At 56.0% G+C, this 19,397-nt stretch overlaps 1 protein-coding gene across 10 annotated transcripts in view; it reads left to right on the plus strand.

Annotated features, from left to right (window-relative positions):
- Window positions 1-19,397, plus strand: part of TNS3 (tensin 3) — a 231,497-nt gene that overhangs the window by 96,826 nt on the left and 115,274 nt on the right. For all 10 annotated transcript variants that reach the window (XM_021079356.1, XM_021079358.1, XM_021079357.1 and 7 more), the window contains 4 exons: window positions 10,006-10,058; window positions 11,773-11,944; window positions 13,815-13,865; window positions 15,903-16,025. In XM_021079356.1, the coding sequence (XP_020935015.1) occupies window positions 11,795-11,944; window positions 13,815-13,865; window positions 15,903-16,025 (324 nt within the window). In that variant the 5' untranslated portion in view covers window positions 10,006-10,058; window positions 11,773-11,794. The remainder of the gene's footprint in view (window positions 1-10,005; window positions 10,059-11,772; window positions 11,945-13,814; window positions 13,866-15,902; window positions 16,026-19,397) is intronic.

Below are 19,397 nucleotides of genomic sequence, written 5' to 3' on the forward strand. Positions count from 1 at the left end.
CGGTTTCTGGTGGCACCGCCTGTGGGTCCCATCCAGCCAGTGAGCCCCTTTTACGGCTTCGTGGGGACACCTGGGCCTTGCTTTCTCTGGGTTTCTGGGGTTGGTGCTTCAGCCCGTGGCTGTGCAGGGGCAATTTCTTCCCACGTTACCCCCCCCCCCCGTTTCATTGATTCCATATGTCACAACCGTGTAAAGGTGTCGACTTAACTCCTCCTCTCCTGTGCTTCTCTTAGATGAAAAGTTTGTTGAAATCATTGGGGTACATTTATTTGGGTTCTAGAAAGGAAGCTAACGCAATATTCATTCCTACCATGTCAGTCCGTAACCCCCTGCGTCTGAAAGTGGCCAGGCCATCCCGCCCCATCCTCGAGTCAGTGCCCGGTCCCTTCCTTCCTCCGTGTCTGGCCGCGCGCTGTGAGCAGCATATGCTGAGCTGCGCTGAGCCCTGAGCCGCATCTGGAAGCGGGCCGCCCGCACCTCTGCCGGGTCGTCATGGGTTGGGGGTGGGGGGTGTGCAGCTCAGACAAGAACTCACACACTAGTTGTTCCTGTGCAGTTGAGGTCAGTGCTGTGGAGAAGACCAGGCTAGATGGAACACGCAAAGGGGTCTCTCTGCTGGGGAGATGACATCTGAGCCCCGCGCGCCAGGTGGGGCTTGAGTAAGGGGGTGGGGGCATTCCAGGCTGCGCAGGGCACGTGTAAAGGCCCTGGGGCAGGAGGGAGTGACTGGATTGGGAGAACTGACAGACGGCTTCGGGGTGAGAATGAAGAGTGAGGGAGGAGGTCCACGAGGTGGGCTGTTCTGGGTGGGCAGGGGCGGGGTGGTGTCGCCCAGGGCCTCCTGAGCCGGGCAAGTCCCAGCCCTTCACCTGGTGGCAATGGGACCTCCCCACTAGCATCAGCCTCCCAACACAGGCTTGATTTGTGCCTGTGCCGGACCCACTGTGTGTGCACGTGAGCGCGCGCTCATGAGAAAGACAGGTACTGCTGATCTTAATGGAGACGCGTCCGTGGCCTCTTCTGTCCTGTTGACGTGTGGGCACTGCCCACTGAGTGATTCTCAGCGAGGCATTTCTTCTTCCATTCTCATTTTCCTCCTGCCCCGTCTCACGGTTTCCCAGAAAACACATGAGAGTATGTTGCTGTCGATGCTAATAATGCATTTACTCTGGGCTGGCCCCTGTTCTGGGCGTGTGACAGGCCTTTGCTGTGTGCACCCCACAGTGACCTTGCAGAGAAAGTTGCTGCAGATAGTAGCCCATTTTATGAAAAAGGAGCATGAAGCACAGAGAGGGCAAGACGCCTCCCCAAGATCACACAGCGGGAGAGTCCGGACTTCTGTTACCTGTACTCTCAGAGGCCTTCATCTGAAGGAGAGCGGGGCCTGGTGACCAACCCTGCCTGTATGTCCATTGGGTGTCCCCATGCAGGTTTGCAGTCACAGCCACCTGGGGCTGGAGGGCTTGCAGGGAGAAGCCCAGAAGGTGGCCACGGGGCCCTTGGCCATGGGGCATTGCTGCTGTCATTCCTGAGTTGTGTTCGTTAAGCACCACTTCTTCTAGAAGCCTGTAGGAAGCCAGTGATCTGCCCCTCATGGATGATTATGGGAGGCGCAGAGCTTCTTGGCCTCAGAGTCATAAGGTGTCTTTTCCATGATGTCAGCTCTTGCATCCAGAATAACATCAGGGTGTTTGTCTTGTGATGCACTCACTGCACCTTTTCCTTGAAAAAGTATGAGCTCAAGGTCGCTGAGAACACGTGGCGTTCTGTTAAGGTGGCGGAGGCCTGGATTCCAGGTGGTGCAGGATGCTTGGGGCTCAGCTTGGTGTGGTCCTGGCTCTGGGCTCATCCTTGAACTGCCCCATAGACTCTGGAGGGACAAACCTGGGTCCTGGATGGCTGGCGGGGACGGGCAGTGGCACCCTGGAGAGGGCCGGGGAGGTTCCGGGGTGGCTCCCAGCACCTGCCTGTCACGAGGTCTCTGCTGTCCTGCTGACCAGGTCAAAGACAGGATCAGGGATCAGTCCTACAGCCGATGTCCGTCTTGGGGCTGAAACCCAAGCTCAGAATTCTTGTGGAAATGAAAACCTGGCGAAATTTGAGAGCCGTTCAGGTACTTGAGGGGCAAAATCCACAGCACCAGGCTTTTTGTGTAACACCCAGGATGGCTGAGCTGTTGTCAGGGGGCACGGACAGGGCAGCTCAGGAGAAGGCAGATCTTTTGTCTTTTTTTTTTTAATTTTATTTTCTCCTTTCTTTTTGGGCCGAGTATGTGTCATATGGAAGTTCCCAGGTTAGGGGTGGAATTGGAGCTGCAGGTGCCAGCCTGTGCCACAGCCACAGCAGTGCTAGATTTGAGCAGTGTCTGCAACCTACACCACAGCTCACAGCAATGCCAGATCCTTAACCCAGTGAGCAGGGCCAGGGTTTGAACCTGCATCGTCATGTATTCTAGTCCCCCCAACTGGGTTCGTGACCCGCTGAGCCGCAACAGGAACTCTATATTTTTTTCTATTTTAAAAAAATTATTTATGTACTTATTTTTCTTTTTTGGCCAGCCTGTGGCATGTGGAGTTCCTGGGCCAGGTATCAGATCCGAGCCGCAGCTGCAACCTAAGCTGCACCTGCAGCAATGCCGGATCCCTAACCCACTGTGGGGGGCCAGGGATTGAACCCGAGACCCAGTGCTACCAAGAGGCTGCTGCTCCCGTTGTGCCACAGTGGGAACTCCAAGGCAGACCTTCTAGAAGTGGCCTGCGCTGTCCCAGAGGGAGTGAGCTCCCTGCTCCAGATGAGGCCAGGCTGAATCCACCTGCAGCAGATTCATGGGTCCCTTTGGGGCTTGGAGCAGATGAGCCTCAAGGTTCTTGCAGTCCTGTGTCCTCTAGTTCTGTGCCACCCCTGCCCAGGGCACTCCACTTTCTGGGTTCATGATGCCCCAGGTCCACCCTGAGCTGCTGGATGCCAAGCAGTAGCCTGTCCCGGACACTGCGCACCTGGCCAGGGACGCCTACAGAAAAGGCTCAGCAGAGGTCTGCCGTGCGCGGTACCTGTCTGTCCCGAGTGCCAGGCAGACTCCCAGCGTCTGTCACTGTTCAGGGGACAGTCTTTCAGGGTGGCATCGCTGAGCCCATTGGAGAGATGAGATCACTGAGGCTCCTCAGCTCCCTGGCCCAAGGCTACAGCTGCCAGGGGGTGGAATTCACACTTGGACCGCCTCTGAGTTTGTCACGACCTCACGAGGCTGCAGAAACATTTGATGTGTGCGGATAATCAGTGAAAAAATGACAAAGGTCAAAAAACCTGAATCCCCACTGGATTTGAAGAACTTGCCTCACAAGCCTCAGGTCAGCGGGGGGCCTGGGAGCTGGGACCCCCTCCTGCCCTGGGGAGTCCGGCATCTCCTGGGCGGTGGTGTTGCCCCCGGAATGCAGATCCTCCGGCCGCCCCGCCGCCCCCACCGTCCACGGTCTGGAAGCACAGGGGCGCCTCTGGGCCCCTGGGCGTGTGTTTATTCAGCCCGGCGGGGCCTGCAGGGTGTGACCTAGAGCTGGGTGTGCGCTTGGGGGGCATTGGACCGCCTCCTGTGGACGGAGGGGGGGGCGGGGGGGTGGCTTTGGCTTTGGCTCCAGGCAAGCTTGTGGCCTTTTCACCCCATGGTCCCTGCCACCCCCCCAGCAGACCTGCTGTCCTTCTTACACCCTGTTATCTGGAAGGATGTGGCTCCTGTCTGAACCTCAGCCTGCCTTCCAGCAGTCTGGCCTCTCAGGCAGGCCCAGTTATCAGTGGCAAAGCATTTCTCGCTCAGCAATACTTGGGCCAGTGTCACCAAGAAGTGCTCTGGGCAGAGCAGCCAGTGGTCTTGGCAACTCATGCACCGAGCCCTGTTCTCCCTTAGAAGCTTGTGTCAGGAGTTCCCATTGTGGCTCAGTGGGTTAAGCCCCCGACATAGTGTCCGTGAGGATGCGGGTTCGATCCCTGGCCTCTCTCACTGGGTTAAGAATCCTGCATGGCTGTGCGCTGTGGCGTAGGTCGTGGGTGCAGCTCAGATCTGATGTTGCCGTGGCTGTGGCGGAGGCTGGCAGCTGCAGCTCTGATTGAACCCCAACTCGGGACCTTCCATATGGCTCAGCTGCAGCCCTAAAAATAAAACAAAAATAAAAATAAAGAAGTTAGTGTCAGCATGCAAATGTCATGGAGGTTCTCTCTTAGAAGTGGCTGCGTGGCTGCAGAAGTGCTCTTGCTGTGTCTATTGCAAATATAAAAGTAATCCCATTAGCGGAATAAATGAGCTTCCATCATGTCAAAGATATTGAACAAGAGCGTCCCCCGCGCCCAAGTAGGTCGTCTTAACTCTTTACCTGATGGGGTGCCCACTCGTCCCTGCTTCTGATCAGTGCACTTGGGGACTCCAGGGCTGGGCCGGGCCTTCTGAGCGTTGCATACAACACTGTCATTTTATGCCAAGGGACTCATGCCCAGGGAGGCCAGGGGCTTCATCTGGTCCCAGGACCACTTAGTGGTCCAAGCAGATGAGCTTTGGGCCATGAGCAGCGCCTTTAAGGAGAGGCGGCCACTCCGGCAGCCCTGGCGTCGCTGGTGACCTTTCACAGGTTTGACCTTTACCACCCATTCCAGCTGTGTCTTTTTCCTTCTTTTTCTTAGCACCTTTAGAAGTCGCAGGCGGTGATAAGCTCGTGCCAAAGGGAGTACAGGCGAAGGAGGGTGGGCCTGGCAGAGACGGGTGGGGACGGAGCTGCTGGTCTTGGAGACCAGGAGGCGCCTGTGCGATCCTGGGATGCTGGCACGGGTCCACGGAGAGCAGGTGACCTGGAGCCCTCGGCCTCCAGAGGCTCCCCAGAAAGGCGGGCGGGCAGTTTTCCTCTTGCACAACAGCAAGAGACAAGGAGTTGGCAGCACGGATCTGGAGGCCTGGGGTCCAGGAGGAGAGAGATGGCCTCAGACTCCTGCAAGATCAGGGTGCAGGGTTTCTCGTGAGCAAGGGACCGTCTTCCCTAAACTTGTAGTGAGTTGGTTCTCTGTCTTTCTTAAGGCAAGAGATGTGCTGCAGTGAAAAAGGGGGGCTTTGGCTTTTTAGCCCCAAGAGTAGTGAATTCTTTGCTTCTGGGTCAAGATGCCCAGAGCCAGAGCATGTGGCACCTTCCTGACCAGCACCATGTTTCTGCAAGGTCGGCCCTTCCAGTGGACGTGGGCCCGGCCCCTTTCCATCAGCGGCAGCGCAGGACCTCCTGGGCCACCCAGGGGCTTCTATCCAGGGTATCCGGGTCTTGTCACTGATACAGCATCTGCTTCGTTCCACATACAGCCCCAGAATGAAGTTTTCCTTGTTGCAGGACTTCGTGTCCATTGAATCACAGGAGCTGGCTTAGAAGTGGCGCCTCAGCCAAAAAGAATCTGACTAGTATCCATGAGGACTCAGGTTTGATCCCTGGCTTCGCTCAGCGGGTTAAGGATCCGGCCTTGCGCTGAGCTGTGGTGTGGGTTGCAGACGAGGCTCAGATCTGGTGTTGCTGTGGCCGTGGTGTAGGCTGGTGGTTTCCGCTCTAATTTGACCCCATATGGAACTTCCATATGCCATGGGTGTGGCCCTAAAAAGACAGGGGGGAAAAAAAAAAAAGAAGTGGTGCCTCAGTCACTGTTTCTCTCTTCTTGGGCTGAGGGTGAGACCAACTTCCCTGGGAAAAGCTCCTCTAACTTCCCTGATTTCAGTCTGACTCAGGGACAGGCAGGGCAGGAAGTGGGGGGGGCGTGGGGGGCTGGAGTGGGGGGAAGGAGTCCAGAGTCGGTGTCAGAAGTTGCTGCTGCCTCTTTGCTGTGTGATTCTAGACACGTCCGGGTGCTGAGTGCTTCTCTCCCAGCCTATGAAGTGGGACAGTCACGTCTGCTCCCTGGGGTCCTGCTGGGAGCTGGTGGCGGACCACGAGTGGGTCTGCTTCCTGACCTTGGTCACCTGTGCCCTCTTACAGGACGGGGCGGTGGGACGCTGCTGCCCTCCATGTGAGCTGCAGCCCAGGCCCTGCGGCCCTGGCACAGCTGCCTGCTCTGGGGGCAGGGGCAGGGCGGCGAGGAACGGGGTCCAGGAGGCTTTCTCTCCAGCTTCTCGGGGGCCCTGGACTGGCCGGAGGGCCTCCCCTCTTCATCCTAGGGGTCCTACCCCCTCACTCTCCTCCCCACCCCCCATCCCGGCTGCTGGTTCCCTGGCTGCAGACAGTCCCTCCTCAGGGCCTTGGCACTGGCCACGCGCCCCCGGAGTTGCAGAGACCCTCAGCCCACCTCCCACACTGCCCCACCCCCGCGCCAAGCGGTGCTGTGCCCCTCCCTGTGTGTTCCTCTCCCGAGTGGTGGCCAGTCCAGTCCAGTCCTGGCAGGCTGGGGTGGACTGTCAGTATGTGGCGCTTCCAGCCTTTGTCATCCAGTTAGGTGATGGGGGGGTGGGGTGGGGGTGGTGGAGGCAGTGCTGGAAGGCATGAAGGGCCTGCCTTCAAGAGTTCCCTCTTGGAGTTCCCGTCGTGGCGCAGTGGTTAACAAATCCGACTAGGAACCATGAGGTTGCGGGTTCGATCCCTGCCCTTGCTCAGTGGGTTAACGATCCGGTGTTGCCGTGAGCTGTGGTGTAGGTCGCAGACGAGGCTCGGATCCCGCGTTGCTGTGGCTCTGGTGTAGGCCGGTGGCTACAGCTCCGATTGGACCCCTAGCCTGGGAACCTCCATATGCCGCGGGAGCGGCCCAAGAAATAGCAAAAAAAAAAGACAAAAAAAAAAAAAAGAGTTCCCTCTTGAGTTCCCGTTGTGGCTTGGCGGTACCCACCCCGCCTAGTCTCCGTGAGGATGCAGGTTTGATTCCTGACCTCGCTTAGTGGGTTAAGGATCCGGCGTGGCCATGAGCTGTGGTGCAGATCACAGATGTGGCTCAGATCTGGCGTGGCTGTGGCTGTGGTGTAGGCCGGCAGCTGCATCTCTGATTTGACCCCTGGCCTGGGAACTTCCATGTGCAGTGAGTGTGGCCCTTAAAAAAAAAAAAAAAAAAGAGTTCCCGTTTTATTCACAAATTTACTCTATGGCTGGTGTCTGATTGTTCTAAGTCCGTGGGCGTTACCTCAGTCTAAAGTGGGGGGGGGACACAGAGAAATGATGGGCTTGGGGGGGAGGGCAGGCCTGACCTTCTGACTGTATTGTTTGTTTGTAGATACGAATGCGTTTGTTTACTCATCTTTCACGTACGTGTGCGACTGCATTATCTATCGCATCCTCTGGCTGCACCTGTGTGTCTGTGTCACCTCTTAATCTTCTATTTGCCGTCTATCTCAGTCCTTATCATCTAGCTCCTGCAGAGGAGTGGGAGCTGAGGACTTGCTGGGGGCCGGCTGGCTAGGACCCTCCGTGAAGCTGTGGGCTGTGGGGAGGGTGGGTACTGCCCTCCTGGCACTTCCCTGGGCCCAGAAGCTGCTGTCCCTGTGCCTTCTGGAGCAGGAAGAGTCGTGATGCTCCGGCTGGTTACAATTACAGGGCAAAACTAACACGGCTCTCTTTGAGCCCTTGAGCCAAGCCAGGAGAGGAGGGAGTGGGGAAAGATGGGACTCTGTGGCCCCCTTGAAACTCAGCTTCTGTGTGTCAGGAATGACAGGGGAGCCCCCTCGCAGCTCAGCGTGGAGGCGAGGCGGTGGGGGCGGGAGGGGGCAGAGGTGGGCAGCCTGGCTCGGTCACGTCAGCGTGGGGACATCAGCAGGTGGCTGGGCCCCGGACGCCCTCTTGCTTCCCTCCCGTCGGGGCTTTATCTCCTCCCGCTTGGCTTTGTTATCGTTATGTGCGCACAGCCTGCTGATGGGAGTTTTCGGGTTCTTAGTGACAATGCAGAGGCGTTTTGAAAATGTCAGAAGACAGAAGCCTCTGTTTGTGCTGCTCGGTGGTTGACGGCAGGGATCTCCAGCTTTGATCCCTGCCCCCCCGGGCCGAGACCCACTTGGGTTGAACGGTGGGTCTAGGCTGAGTGGACTAGAATGCAGTACGTTGCGTTTGCTTGTTTATAAATTACACACCTGTCCCGCTTTGCAGATATGTCGTGTGCCTTCCTTCTACACACTCAGTCTAAAACAAAGTGGTCAACGCTGCTGGAATTGACGGACAGCCCACAGCAGCCTGCGCCTCCCGCTGGGGACCTGCTTCGCTTAAAACCAGCAGGGTCCTCTGACCATGAGACCGGTGGCTGAGTCCCGAGGGAGATGCGGTCCTTGGGAGGAACGGCAGGCTGGAGGCCCAGTGGGCAGTGGTCAGGGTCTGTGACCTGGCCATGGTGAGGGTGGGGTCACTCTCAGGCCCCTCTAGCCGCTGGGCAGGGACTCTAGGTGGGTGGGGAATGCTCAGGTCTCTGGGCTTGGGCCGTGGAGGCCCGTGTTGGTTCTCTGGGGCTGCAGGGCTGCAGGGCTGTGCCTGGCCTGGGTTTGTCCAGCCCCCAGGGCCCCACCCTGTGCTGGGCAGGCTTCCTGCCGCCGATGGGGTTCGTGTCCAGGTCGATCCCAGACACCTCTGCGAGGAGGGCAGAGTGGAGGGTGTCCTGGCGGGGAGACCAGCGCGCGTGCATCCCCAGAGCGCGCGCTCACGTCTGTGCACAGAGGAGGGTGCCTTCCAGGTCCTGCCTCTGGCGGGGCCGAGGTGGTGACCTCTGTGGGTCGGGGTTGGCTTGGGGGTACGTTGCGTGACTTCAGGAGAATGTCTGTGCCTGTCCCTCAATCCCCAGAGCAACGTTGGTATTTGCTCTCTGTCTCTCCATCTCACACCTTGGGCGCCAAGGTGAGCCGGGTGCCCAGGTGGGACACCAGGTGAGGGAGGGGTGTCAGATCCTGTCCGAGAGGGGTTCCCCAGGGTCAGGGTCGGGGTCGGGGGTGGGAGGCTCTGTCCCCAGTACTGCCCACCCAGAGTGTGTCCCAGGCTGGGCATCGGGGCAGGATCCAGGGGTGCAGTGGGCAGGGAGGACCTCTCAGAAGGCAGCAGGAAAAGAAGAGCTGTGACGGGGATGCTGTGACGGGGACATCTTGGTCCCCCCGCCCCCCGCCATCTCTGACAAGACCTCACGGCTCTCTTAGTCTCGCCTTCCCCACCTCTGAAACCTGGGGCTGAGTCCTTCTCCAAAAGTTGCTGGGTGCACCTCCTGCAGTGTACAGATGGTAGCACAACCTGGAACACAGGTGTGCACATAGCCACCCCCCCCATACACACCACACACCATACACTCCACATACACGCCACATACTACACACAATACACTAGACACACACGCCACACACACAAAAGCGTCATGTGTAAACTGTACAGCAATTACAATCAAGTTTTTTTCACAGTTGGATAAGCTTTTTTGAAAAAAAAAAAAAAAAGTAGAGGAGTTCCCGCTGTGTCACAAAGGGATTGCAGGTGTCTCTGCAGCGCCAGGACGCAGGTTGCATCCCCGGCCTGGCACTGTGGGATAAGGATCCAGCGTTGCCGAAGCTGCCGAGTAGGTTGCAGCTGTTGCTTGGATCTGATTCCTGGCCTGGGAGCGCCATGCGGCCAAAAAGGAAAAAAAAAAAAAAAAAAAAAGAGTAGAAAAAACTATGAGTTTACTCGAAGTCATTAACTGATCCTCTCAAGTCACTCCCGACACCAGTGACAGGAATGATGCCGGCCTTGACCGAGCCCCTGTCGTGCGCAAGGACAAGCCTTTGCAAGGGTCGGGACCGCTTCCCTGGCCCTGACCGGGGGCTGTCGTGCTGCTGTCACCCTGCTGGTGCTTCGTGGAATCGTGTCGGCTGGGATCTGCAGTCTTAGGGCCCAGATAACCCGATAAGCTGGCGGCCCTCCCTGGTGATGAGATGAGCCCGTAGTTCCAGGGTCTGACGTACCCTTTACGATTAAACCTCGGAGCGGCCGTCGTCCTTCCTTCTCTGTGGGGTTTGTGCTGTGCGGGCTGGCGGGACGGGAGACTTGCGAATGGCCTGTGTTTTGTCGTTGGCAGGCTCCGGAGGTGTCCTCACCACCCGCTTCTCCGTGCCGTGACAGACCGTCCAGGTGAGTGTCCGTCACGGCGTGTGCCTCTGGCCTGGGGTCACATGTCCCAGAGGCAGCCCGGACGTGGTGGCATTTTACTCTGTAGGAATCTTAGTGTTGTTTTCAGTTTTGCAAATAGATGCTCAAGGTTGATAAATGGCAGGTTTCTATCCCTTTTCCTGGATGTGATCGCCCAGCATTCAGAACCCTGGTCGTGGCGTTCTCGCTGTGGTTCAGGGGGTTTAGAACCTGAGGTAGTCTCCCTGAAGATGCGGGTTCGAGCCCTTGCCTCGCTCAGTGGGTTAAGGATCCGGTGTTGCCACAAGCTGCTGTGTAGATTGCAGATGCGGCTTGAATTTGATCTCTATCCTGGGAACTTCCATGTGCTGCAGGTGTGGCCATAAAAAGAAGAAAAAAAGAAGAAACCCTGATTGACTGTGGAACATTCAACAAATAATGAAGCTGTGATTTGATTGTGAAATGTACGGGGGGGGGCAGAATTGACTCTAGCAGTGGAATAAGCTCTTTATTTTTTTAATACCAGGGTCAAAAAATGTGACTTGATTTTTTTTAAAGTCATCAAAACTGTTTTACATCCATGTCTGGTGAGTAGAATAGAGAAAAAAAAAATCCTGGTGATGGTGGAGATTTGAGTAACCCAGTTTTAAAAAAAATAATTTATGGTATTGGATAGCTGAGGATATTATTGCTTGTTGTAGGTGTGATAATGGCATTGTAGATATTTCTAAAAAATGTCTTCGTCTTTTAGAAATAAATGCAAAAATACTTGTAAATGACAGCCCATGTAATATCTGGGATTTCTTCAAAGTGTTGGAGGAGGTAGCAGAGGATATGGATGGAAGAGGGTAGCCGAGTGTCAGATTTGAACTGGGGTAGTAAACAGACAACTACAGACCCCTCAAGCTGGGGAGGCGGGCAGTTTGATGGACTGGGACTGCCTTCCTGCGACTGTCCTGCAGCCCTCCATGGTTTCACGGTGGGCTCTCAGCTCTGGGGTTGACCCTGTCACCTCTCCCTGGGACCTTCCCCTGCCACTCCTGCCACCCCCTCGGCCCCTGGGCCTCTCCTGGGAGGGGCGCTCGACAGGTCCCACAGCACAGGCCGTGATGAGCCAAGAAGGAGGAACTGCCCCTGGCTCACCGCCCCCGGCTCTCCCCACATCCGCCAGCCTCCCTGGGTCCTCCCCTCACAGCCCTTCTCAGGCCTCCCGGCTGCTGCTGGAATCCCTCCTGGCCTGGCTCGTCCCCTCTGCAGGACAGGCCGCCGGCCCCCCTCGGGGCCGCGCACTGTGCACCTGCCCCAGGATGCCGCCTGCAGGCAGGGCTCGTCACCTCTAGACTCCCATCCCACCCAGTGGGCTCCCTCCCCTGCTGCCTCAGGCCCTTCTGACCCCCGGAGCCAGGAAAGCTCTTCCGTCTGAGGTCCAGGCTCTCTGCACCCCTCCCACCTGCCCGCCCCCATCCCCCGCCAGCCCTCCCTCTGCGGGCTTCCCACCAGGCCCGGGAGCCCTGCCACCACCCTATTCTCTGTTCATTCCCCGCTCCTGGCTTGCGGTGCCCCGTGGCAACTGTTAGGGAAACGTGCCCTCCTGTGATGGGCAGAACGTAGGCTGCAGACGCGGCAAACCCCCAGAGGCCTGGAAGCAGGCCCGGCCGTGGACCTGGCCCTCCGTCCCGGTTCTCGGCCCCTTTGCTGAAAGCCGCCTCCCCTCCAGGCCCCCCGCGCCGCGCCCCGCCATGGAGGACGGCCGCGAGCTGGACCTCACCTACATCACGGAGCGCATCATCGCCGTGTCCTTCCCCGCCGGCTGCGCCGAGGAGTCGTACCTGCACAGCCTGCAGGAGGTGACGCGCATGCTGCGGTCCAAGCACGGCGACAACTACTTGGTGAGTGGGGACACTGAGCGCGGGGACGCTGGGGACACTGAGCGCGGGGACGCTGGGCACACTGAGCGTGGGTAAAGCTGGGAAGACCCCGAGTTTGCTGCAGCTCAGCAGCGGTGCCCCTGTGTCGGGGCCTCTCAGAGCCGCAGGGAGAGGCCCGCCTGCGCTGCCTGCTATGCTGTGGGCGCCCGGGTCTCCCCAGCCAAGCTCCTGGCCCATGTGCCCCGAGGGCACCGCTCTCCTGCCTGCCGGCGGGCTTGGCCTTGCTGGCATCAGAGGTCCCGTCCTCTCCCTCCTGCTGCCGTCAGCCAGGCCTGAGGGTGGGCGCTCGGGACGCCAGCATCCGCCTGGTCAGACGCTGTGGGCGGGACCCGCACCCGAGGCTTCCCGGTCCCCCCTTCGCCACGCGGCCTTCATGTTCCCACGGCCGGGTGGTGCGGCCGCGGCTCCGTCCCCTGTGATGTGATCTCTGGTTCAGTTACGGCTCCTCGCGCCTCCCTGGGCCGGCCCCCGGGAGGCCTCTTTATCTCCTTAGGGCCACTAATCTTTGCCCTAAACCGACAAGACTCTCATTGTCATCCTTATCGGTCTGCTCAGAGGACTAAACTGTTGGGCGGTGGCCGGGCGGGTGGCCCCAGAGGCAGAGCAGAGGGAGGTGACCTCTGGGTGGCTTCCAGCAGCCCCCACCCGGAGCGGTCCGAGCCGGAGCGGAGCGCTGACGCCAGCCCTCGGCAGGGCCGGTGACAGGCGGGAGGCTGGGGTCCAGCCCCTGAGATGGTCCCACCCCGTCCTCTCTCTCAGGGCCGCAGGCGTGGCGGGAGCTGTCTCCCCCTCCTGATGTCCCGCCCAGGAGGTGGTCACACAGTCCCCCACCCCACCTCCTGTCCACCCAGAGCCCTCGGGGGCCTGGGACCGGGGTCCGGGCTGGGGGCTGGGCCAGTTCTTCCCCTCACTCGGGCGGGGCCCCGTCAGGCCAGAGCCTCCCCTTGCAAAATGGCGAGGGGGTGCGTCCCCACCTTGTCTTGGGACAAGGACGTTTGTGAAAAGTCCGAAGGAAGACCCAGGTGCACGTTAAGAACCCCGAGGTGAGCACGTGTCTCCCCACCTCTGAATGGGGGGGCTCTGACAGGCCGCTGCCCTCCCCACCCACGACTGTTCAGTGCCACCGGCCAGGGCGACTGTCTTGTCCGGCCCCAGGCCTTGGCCACGTAGGTGGGTTCCCGCAGGGCCCACGGTCCGAGGTGCAGGAGAGCTTGCTCTGGGGTAGAGGAACCGCGGGCCCCCACCCCACGTGCAGCCCCTCGTCTCCGCTGTCCTCAGCCTCCAAAGAGTGGCCCTCCCGTGTTCTTCCCTCGAGGGGCGGCCAGCACGTGGGTCTGGGCCCCTCGCTGTGCTGCGTCCTTCCTGGAAGCCCAGGCTTTCGGGGCCGAGGCCAGTCCCATGGGATACGTGTGCTGACTTGAGTGCATTTGTTTCTTTTTCATTCCATGGCAATTATATAATCTATCCCTTCCAATATTTTGTTTTATTTCTTTAGGGCCGCACTCACGGCATAGGAGGTTCCCAGACCAGAGTTACAGCTGCTGGCCTACACCACAGCCACAGCAACGTGGGACCCAAGCCACATCTGTGACCTGCACCACAGCTCACGGCAGTGCTGGATCCCTGACCCTCTGAGCAAGGCCAGGATCGAACCCACATCCTCATGGGTACTAGTCGGGTTTGCTACCGCTGAGCCACCATGGGAACTCCCCCTTTCAAGGTTTTATAATCCTCCGTGTCTCAAAGGCAAACAGCGTGTGAGATGCATTGTTTCCTCTTTGATCTCCGAGGACAGTGATTTGTCTAATGGCTTCTGATTTCCCCTCTGTAGGTATTAAACCTTTCAGAAAAGAGGTATGACCTTACGAAGCTTAACCCAAAGGTAGGGACCTTCGCCTTTATATTCTGAGTTTTGTTAAATGTCATGATGCTTATCCTGCTTGTGCAGAAAGGGTTTGTTGCAAATCTTTGTGGGATCTGACTTAATGAGGGGTATTAGGAACTGTTCAAATCCATGGCTGATTTTTCTTAATTGAAATTTTTTTTTTTAGTTTGAAATAGTTTTAAATTTATAGGAAATTGAAGAAATAATACCCCTGACCCAGTCTTCCCCAGAGGTAACATCTTGTATAACTTGCAATAAAGTATTAATGCCAGGAATTTGACCTTATTACAATCCACAGACTGCATGCAGCTTCCACTGAGTTTGCGTGTAGCAGCTGTGTGTGTGCATGTGTGTGTGCGCGCGTGCGATGTGTGTGTGTGAGATGTGTGCCATCTCATTCCTTGTAGATTTGTGTCACCAGCACCACAGTCAAATCCAGACCATTTTCACCTCAAAGGTCTCCCTCCTGCCACTTCGGTACAGCCACGCGCCACCCTACCGTCCATTATTATTTTATTTCTGTGGTGGGCCCTGGAGCACGTGGAAGTTCCACGGCCAGGGACTGAATAGAAGCTACAGCTGCCACCTGTATGTACCACAGCTGCAGCAACAGTGGATCCTTAACCCACTGCATTGGGCTGGGGATCAAACCTGAGCCTCTGCAGTGACTGGAGCCGCAGCAGTTGGGTCCTTAACCTGAAGTACCACAGTGCGAACTCCCCATTCTTCTTCTTTTTTTTTTTCTTTCCTTTTTTTTTTTTTTTTAAGGACCACACCCAAGGCATACGGAAGTTCCCAGGCTAGAGGTTGAATCGGAGCTGCAGCTGCTGACCTACACCACAGCCACAGCAACGCCAGATCCCAGCCAGGTCTGTGACCTACACCACAGTTCACAGCAATGTGGGATCCTCAACCCACTGAGTGAGGCCGGGGATTGGACCCACATCCTCATGGATACTAGTCGGGTTCTTAACCCGCCGAACCACAACGGGAACTCCCCCTGTTATTCTTTTTAAATAGCAAAGATTTAGGGGGAAATTTTTAAGATTGACGAAGTTACAGTATATTATATAATATATACAGGTATATGTGTTCCATATGGTGAAATATTTTGCAGCCACTAGAATATGTAAATAGGAGGAGGATGAATTGCCTGTTTTAATGCAGTCTAGACTTTGTGTATAATAGTACTTCACCTATGCCCAGTGTACACGGAAAAACAATGTAAGGTAGTGGCCTTTAGGTCTGAGTGGCAGAAGGGGTGTGTGCCTCTCCCTGCTTCTGGCAGTTTTTGGAATCTTCCCATCATTTTACACAATTTCTGTTGCTTTTGTAATCAGGCAGAGTTCTGTGTCTCTGCCCCGCTTAAAAAAGAAGCTAAGCAGAAGTCACAGCCCTGCACGTCGGCAGGTTCAGAGCCGGGCGTGTGTGAGTCAGGTGGCTCAGAGGGGCTGGTTTTTTGCATACAGACCTGCTGGGTTTCTTGTCACGTGGTGATGACTTTCTTTGTTCCTGAATTGCACCCTGGGCTTGAAGGCCTTCCTGGCAGGTTCCTCTCCTGCAGGAGTGACACTGTGTAGGCGTCTCCAGCTCCCAAGTTACCCGCCCGCATGGCCTGTGGAGGAACGGCTCACTGCACTTTCCCAAACTGCGATTTTAGTCTGCGGGGAGGAATTTTGGCAGCAGCTCCGGCCAAGAACTCCTGTTTCAGATCTTGCCAGGCCTGGGCCTCTCCGCGTGAGCCCTGCCCCATGAGTGGCTCCCGAAAGCCCTTTCTAGAATTGTCATTCCAGCTGCAGAAAAGCAGATAAGACGCGGAGTGGATGTCTCCTGGGGAAACATAATCCTTCATATTTTCCTTTCCAGTAAAGGAGGCTGGCCACAGTTCCCCTGAAGTTTTAGAAAAGGAACATGCCCCCCTAGTCTTTACTCTAAAATGGAATATTTTGGGAAACTGAGCAGACCGTCGTGAGGCGGCTTCCTGGGGCTTCTGAGATGGGAAGCAGGCAGCTCCTTCTCTCTCTGTCCCTGCAGACCCTGGACGTGGGCTGGCCCGAGCTGCACGCGCCGCCCCTGGATAAGGTGTGTACCATTTGCAAGGCGCAGGAGGCCTGGCTGAACAGCGACCCCCAGCACGTGGTTGTCATTCACTGCAGGGTAAGTGCCCACTTGGGAGCCGGGGGGACCACCTTGTCTCTCTTAACAGCTTCTATAGGGGGGTGTGGTTAGGTTTTCACACTTAGGGGAAAAAAAAAAGTCATCCAGCCTCCCAGGGTCTGGCTGCAGATGGTATTGGAAGGTCTCTGAATACAAAGCTGCAAATGTAGTGTTGACTGGAAAAAAACAAAACAAAAAACCCCCAGCACAACCTGACGTGGAGAGTTAGGTTTTACTTGGCGGATGTTCTGAGGCCTCCAAGCCTGGGACACAGCATCTCAGCGCACCCTGAGAAACTGTTCCAAAGAGGCAAGAAGGGGAGCCAGGATTACAGAAGTTTTTATAACCAAAGACCAGGTAGGGGGAACATGGAAGGATTACTGTTAGTGAAAGAAAAGCAGAGATCTCAGAGGAATGAAATTTGTGCTTTTCTGAGTGTGGGACGACGCGGAGTCTGGGCTCACTGAAATCATTCCGTCTCTGGGGCCAGTCTCCTGCTCTTCTCATCCTGAGTCTCCCCAGGGGGCACCTTGGGGTGTGTGTGTGTTGGGGGGGGAACACCTGGGGGAGGGTGTGTGTGTGTGTGTGTGTGTCTGCAGCAACTGACCGCTAGATGGCAGGCGTTCTTCGTTCCCATCCTGAGTTCCCTTGGGGCTTGCCGTGGGGGCCGCTGTAACGTGCTGGCTTGATGGCTGCCACATTTTTGGTTTACTGATAGATACGACAGTCACCATTTTAAGGTACCCAGGAGTGAATCCTTTCATTTTCATGCATTTTCATTTTTCAAGGAAAGCCTTTTTAACAAGTAACGAGGAGGAGTGCCCATTGTGGCTCCGCGGAAACAAATCTGATGAGGACACGGGTTCGATCCCTGGCCTTGCTCAGTGGGTTAAGGATCCTGCATTGCTGTGAGCTGTGATTTAGGTCATAGATGCAGCGCGGATCTGGCATTGCTGTGGCTGTGGTGTAGGCTGGCAACTGTAGCTCCAGTTTGACCCCTGGCCTGGGAACTTCCAAATGCCTTGGGCCTGAGCCTAGAAAAGCAAAAAAAGCGGAGAAAGTAAAGAGGAGCCGTTAAGGTAACCACGGCAGTGATCACGTTAGGCTAGTCCATTGACTCGCACTTGCGAGCAGGATGCTGCTGCAGCAATGTTATGGTCCTTGCCAAGCAGGCCAGCCTGATGGGGACGTGACAAGTCCACTCTTAAAGGGTGGCCAGGGCCGGCTGTGGGGACGGCAGGGCGATGTCCCAGCTGCACAGACACCTTTTGCATGATGTAAATTAAAGTAAATGAACCTTCCTTGAGTTTTCAGACTTTCTGTGGAGTTTCCTGCAGGGGCACTAAGGTCTGGCCCCTGAGTGAGGAGGGTGGACGCGGCTGGTGCAGTTCAAAGCTCCCGCAATGGGGACAGGTGACGGTCACTCAACCTGGAGGAAAAGCCACTGGGTGCACACAAAGGGGATTTGCTGCTCTCCACTTTTCTTATTTATTCTCTTATTTATTTTCTTATTTATTCTCTGCTTTTCTTATTTATTCGTCTAACTTGATTGCATATTCTCCCGCTAACAGCCGGGCAGTCCTGTTACTTCTCTTATTATGAAGTTAACTTTTATTCAAGGGTTGCGTTATATTATGGAGCTTCTCGCCGCGTTTGTGTTTTGATGCAAACGTAAAGAAAGAGACTCTTTTCTTTTCTTTTTTAAAACAATTATTGTTAAAACTGTTTTTCATTGGGTTTGACACGTGGATTTTTTTTTTTCCTTTTTCACCGCACGTGTGGCATATGGAGGTTCCCAGGCCAGGGATTGAATCTGAGCCACAGCTTTAACCCACACTGCAGCTGCAGCAGCGCCGGATCCTTAACCCACTGCCAGGCTGGGGCTGGGGATTGAACCCGTGCCTCCGTATCCACCAAGCTGCTGCGGTCGGATTCTTAACCCACTGTGTCACAGCGAGAGCTCTGGCCTGATGATTTTAACACGGTCAGGATGCTACTGATGGGCCATTGTTGCCTAAGATTCCTTCGCAAGCCTTTGAAGCTGTGTTCCCTAACCTGGGCAGAGAGCAGCTGCACAGGGAGAAACAGCAGCCTGCGGTCAGACTGGCTCCCAGCTGCGTCTCCAGAGGATTCTGGTCCCTGGCCCTTGAGACGACGCACCCCTTTCCCATACAGTCCATTTTTGTTGTTCGTTTTTTTTTTTTTTTTTTGATTCTGATATTGATTTATTAAAATTTTTTTTTCATCTTTTAAAGTTTTATTGAGTTCCCATTGTGGTGCCGTGGATTACAAACCCGACTGGTATCCATGAGGATGTGGGTTTGATCCCTGGCCTCACTCAGTGAGTTGAGGATCCAGCGTTGCCCTGAGCTGTGGTGTAGGTTGCAGACTCGCCTCTGATCTGGCTTTGTTGTGGCTGTGGTGTAGGCCGGCAGCTGTCGCTCTGATTTGACCCTTAGCCTGGGAACTTCCCTATGCCGTGTGGGTGTGGCCCTAAAAAGCAAAAAAAAAAAAAAAAACAGTTGATTTACAATGTTGTGATAGTTTGTGCTGCACAACACAGGGATTCAGCTGTGCGTGTCAAAGGTCCACGTTTTTAGTGAAGCGATTATAATACATATTACTTACAACATCTGGGTCCCAAGTGATGAACTTGCCTCGTCGAGGTCTCCAAACACATCCTTTTCCGAAACTCTACGTTGCTCTCTGGACAAGCCTTGTGAATGGGGTTAACCAAAAACATGCTGGAACTTCCTGGAAGCGATTTGTTCCTCTCTGACACTTATTCAGACGGCTGAGAACTCTGTCCGAGATGTTCCAGAAACCATGCCCCGAGGAGGAAGCGCTCCTGTAATTTCAATTTACAGATGTGGACATGTGGGGAAGTTCATCCCAGTGGCAGAAGGGGTGAGACTGCTGATTTTCACCAAAACCTGCCTGTCCTGCACAGAGCCCTCCTCCTGCCTAGAAGGCCAGGGATGCTGTCACGGCCTGGGGAGGGCCGGCAAGGACCAAACTGCCACGCTTTGCCTCCCCCCGCCCCGGATACAAAGGGTGGTGTTTATGTGAATTGGTCTCCAGGTCCCCCCTCACCTGCCCGCACACTAGGTTTTTTTGTTTGTTTTTGGGTTTTTTTTTAGGGCTGCACCGGTAGCATGTGGAGGTTCCCAGGCTAGGGGTCCAATTGGAGCTACAGCTGCCGGCCTACACCACAGCAACGCCAGATCCGAGCCGTGTCTGCGGCCTACACCATAGCTCACGGCAATGCCGGATTCTGAACCCACTGAGTGAGGCTGGGGATCGAACCCACAACCTCATGGTTCCTAGTCGGATTCGCATAGGTTGGTTTTGAAATCTGAGAATTTGTTTCCG

The sequence above is a fragment of the Sus scrofa genome, chromosome 18 (assembly GCF_000003025.6).
Source record: "Sus scrofa isolate TJ Tabasco breed Duroc chromosome 18, Sscrofa11.1, whole genome shotgun sequence".
Taxonomy (NCBI): Eukaryota; Metazoa; Chordata; class Mammalia; order Artiodactyla; family Suidae; genus Sus; species Sus scrofa.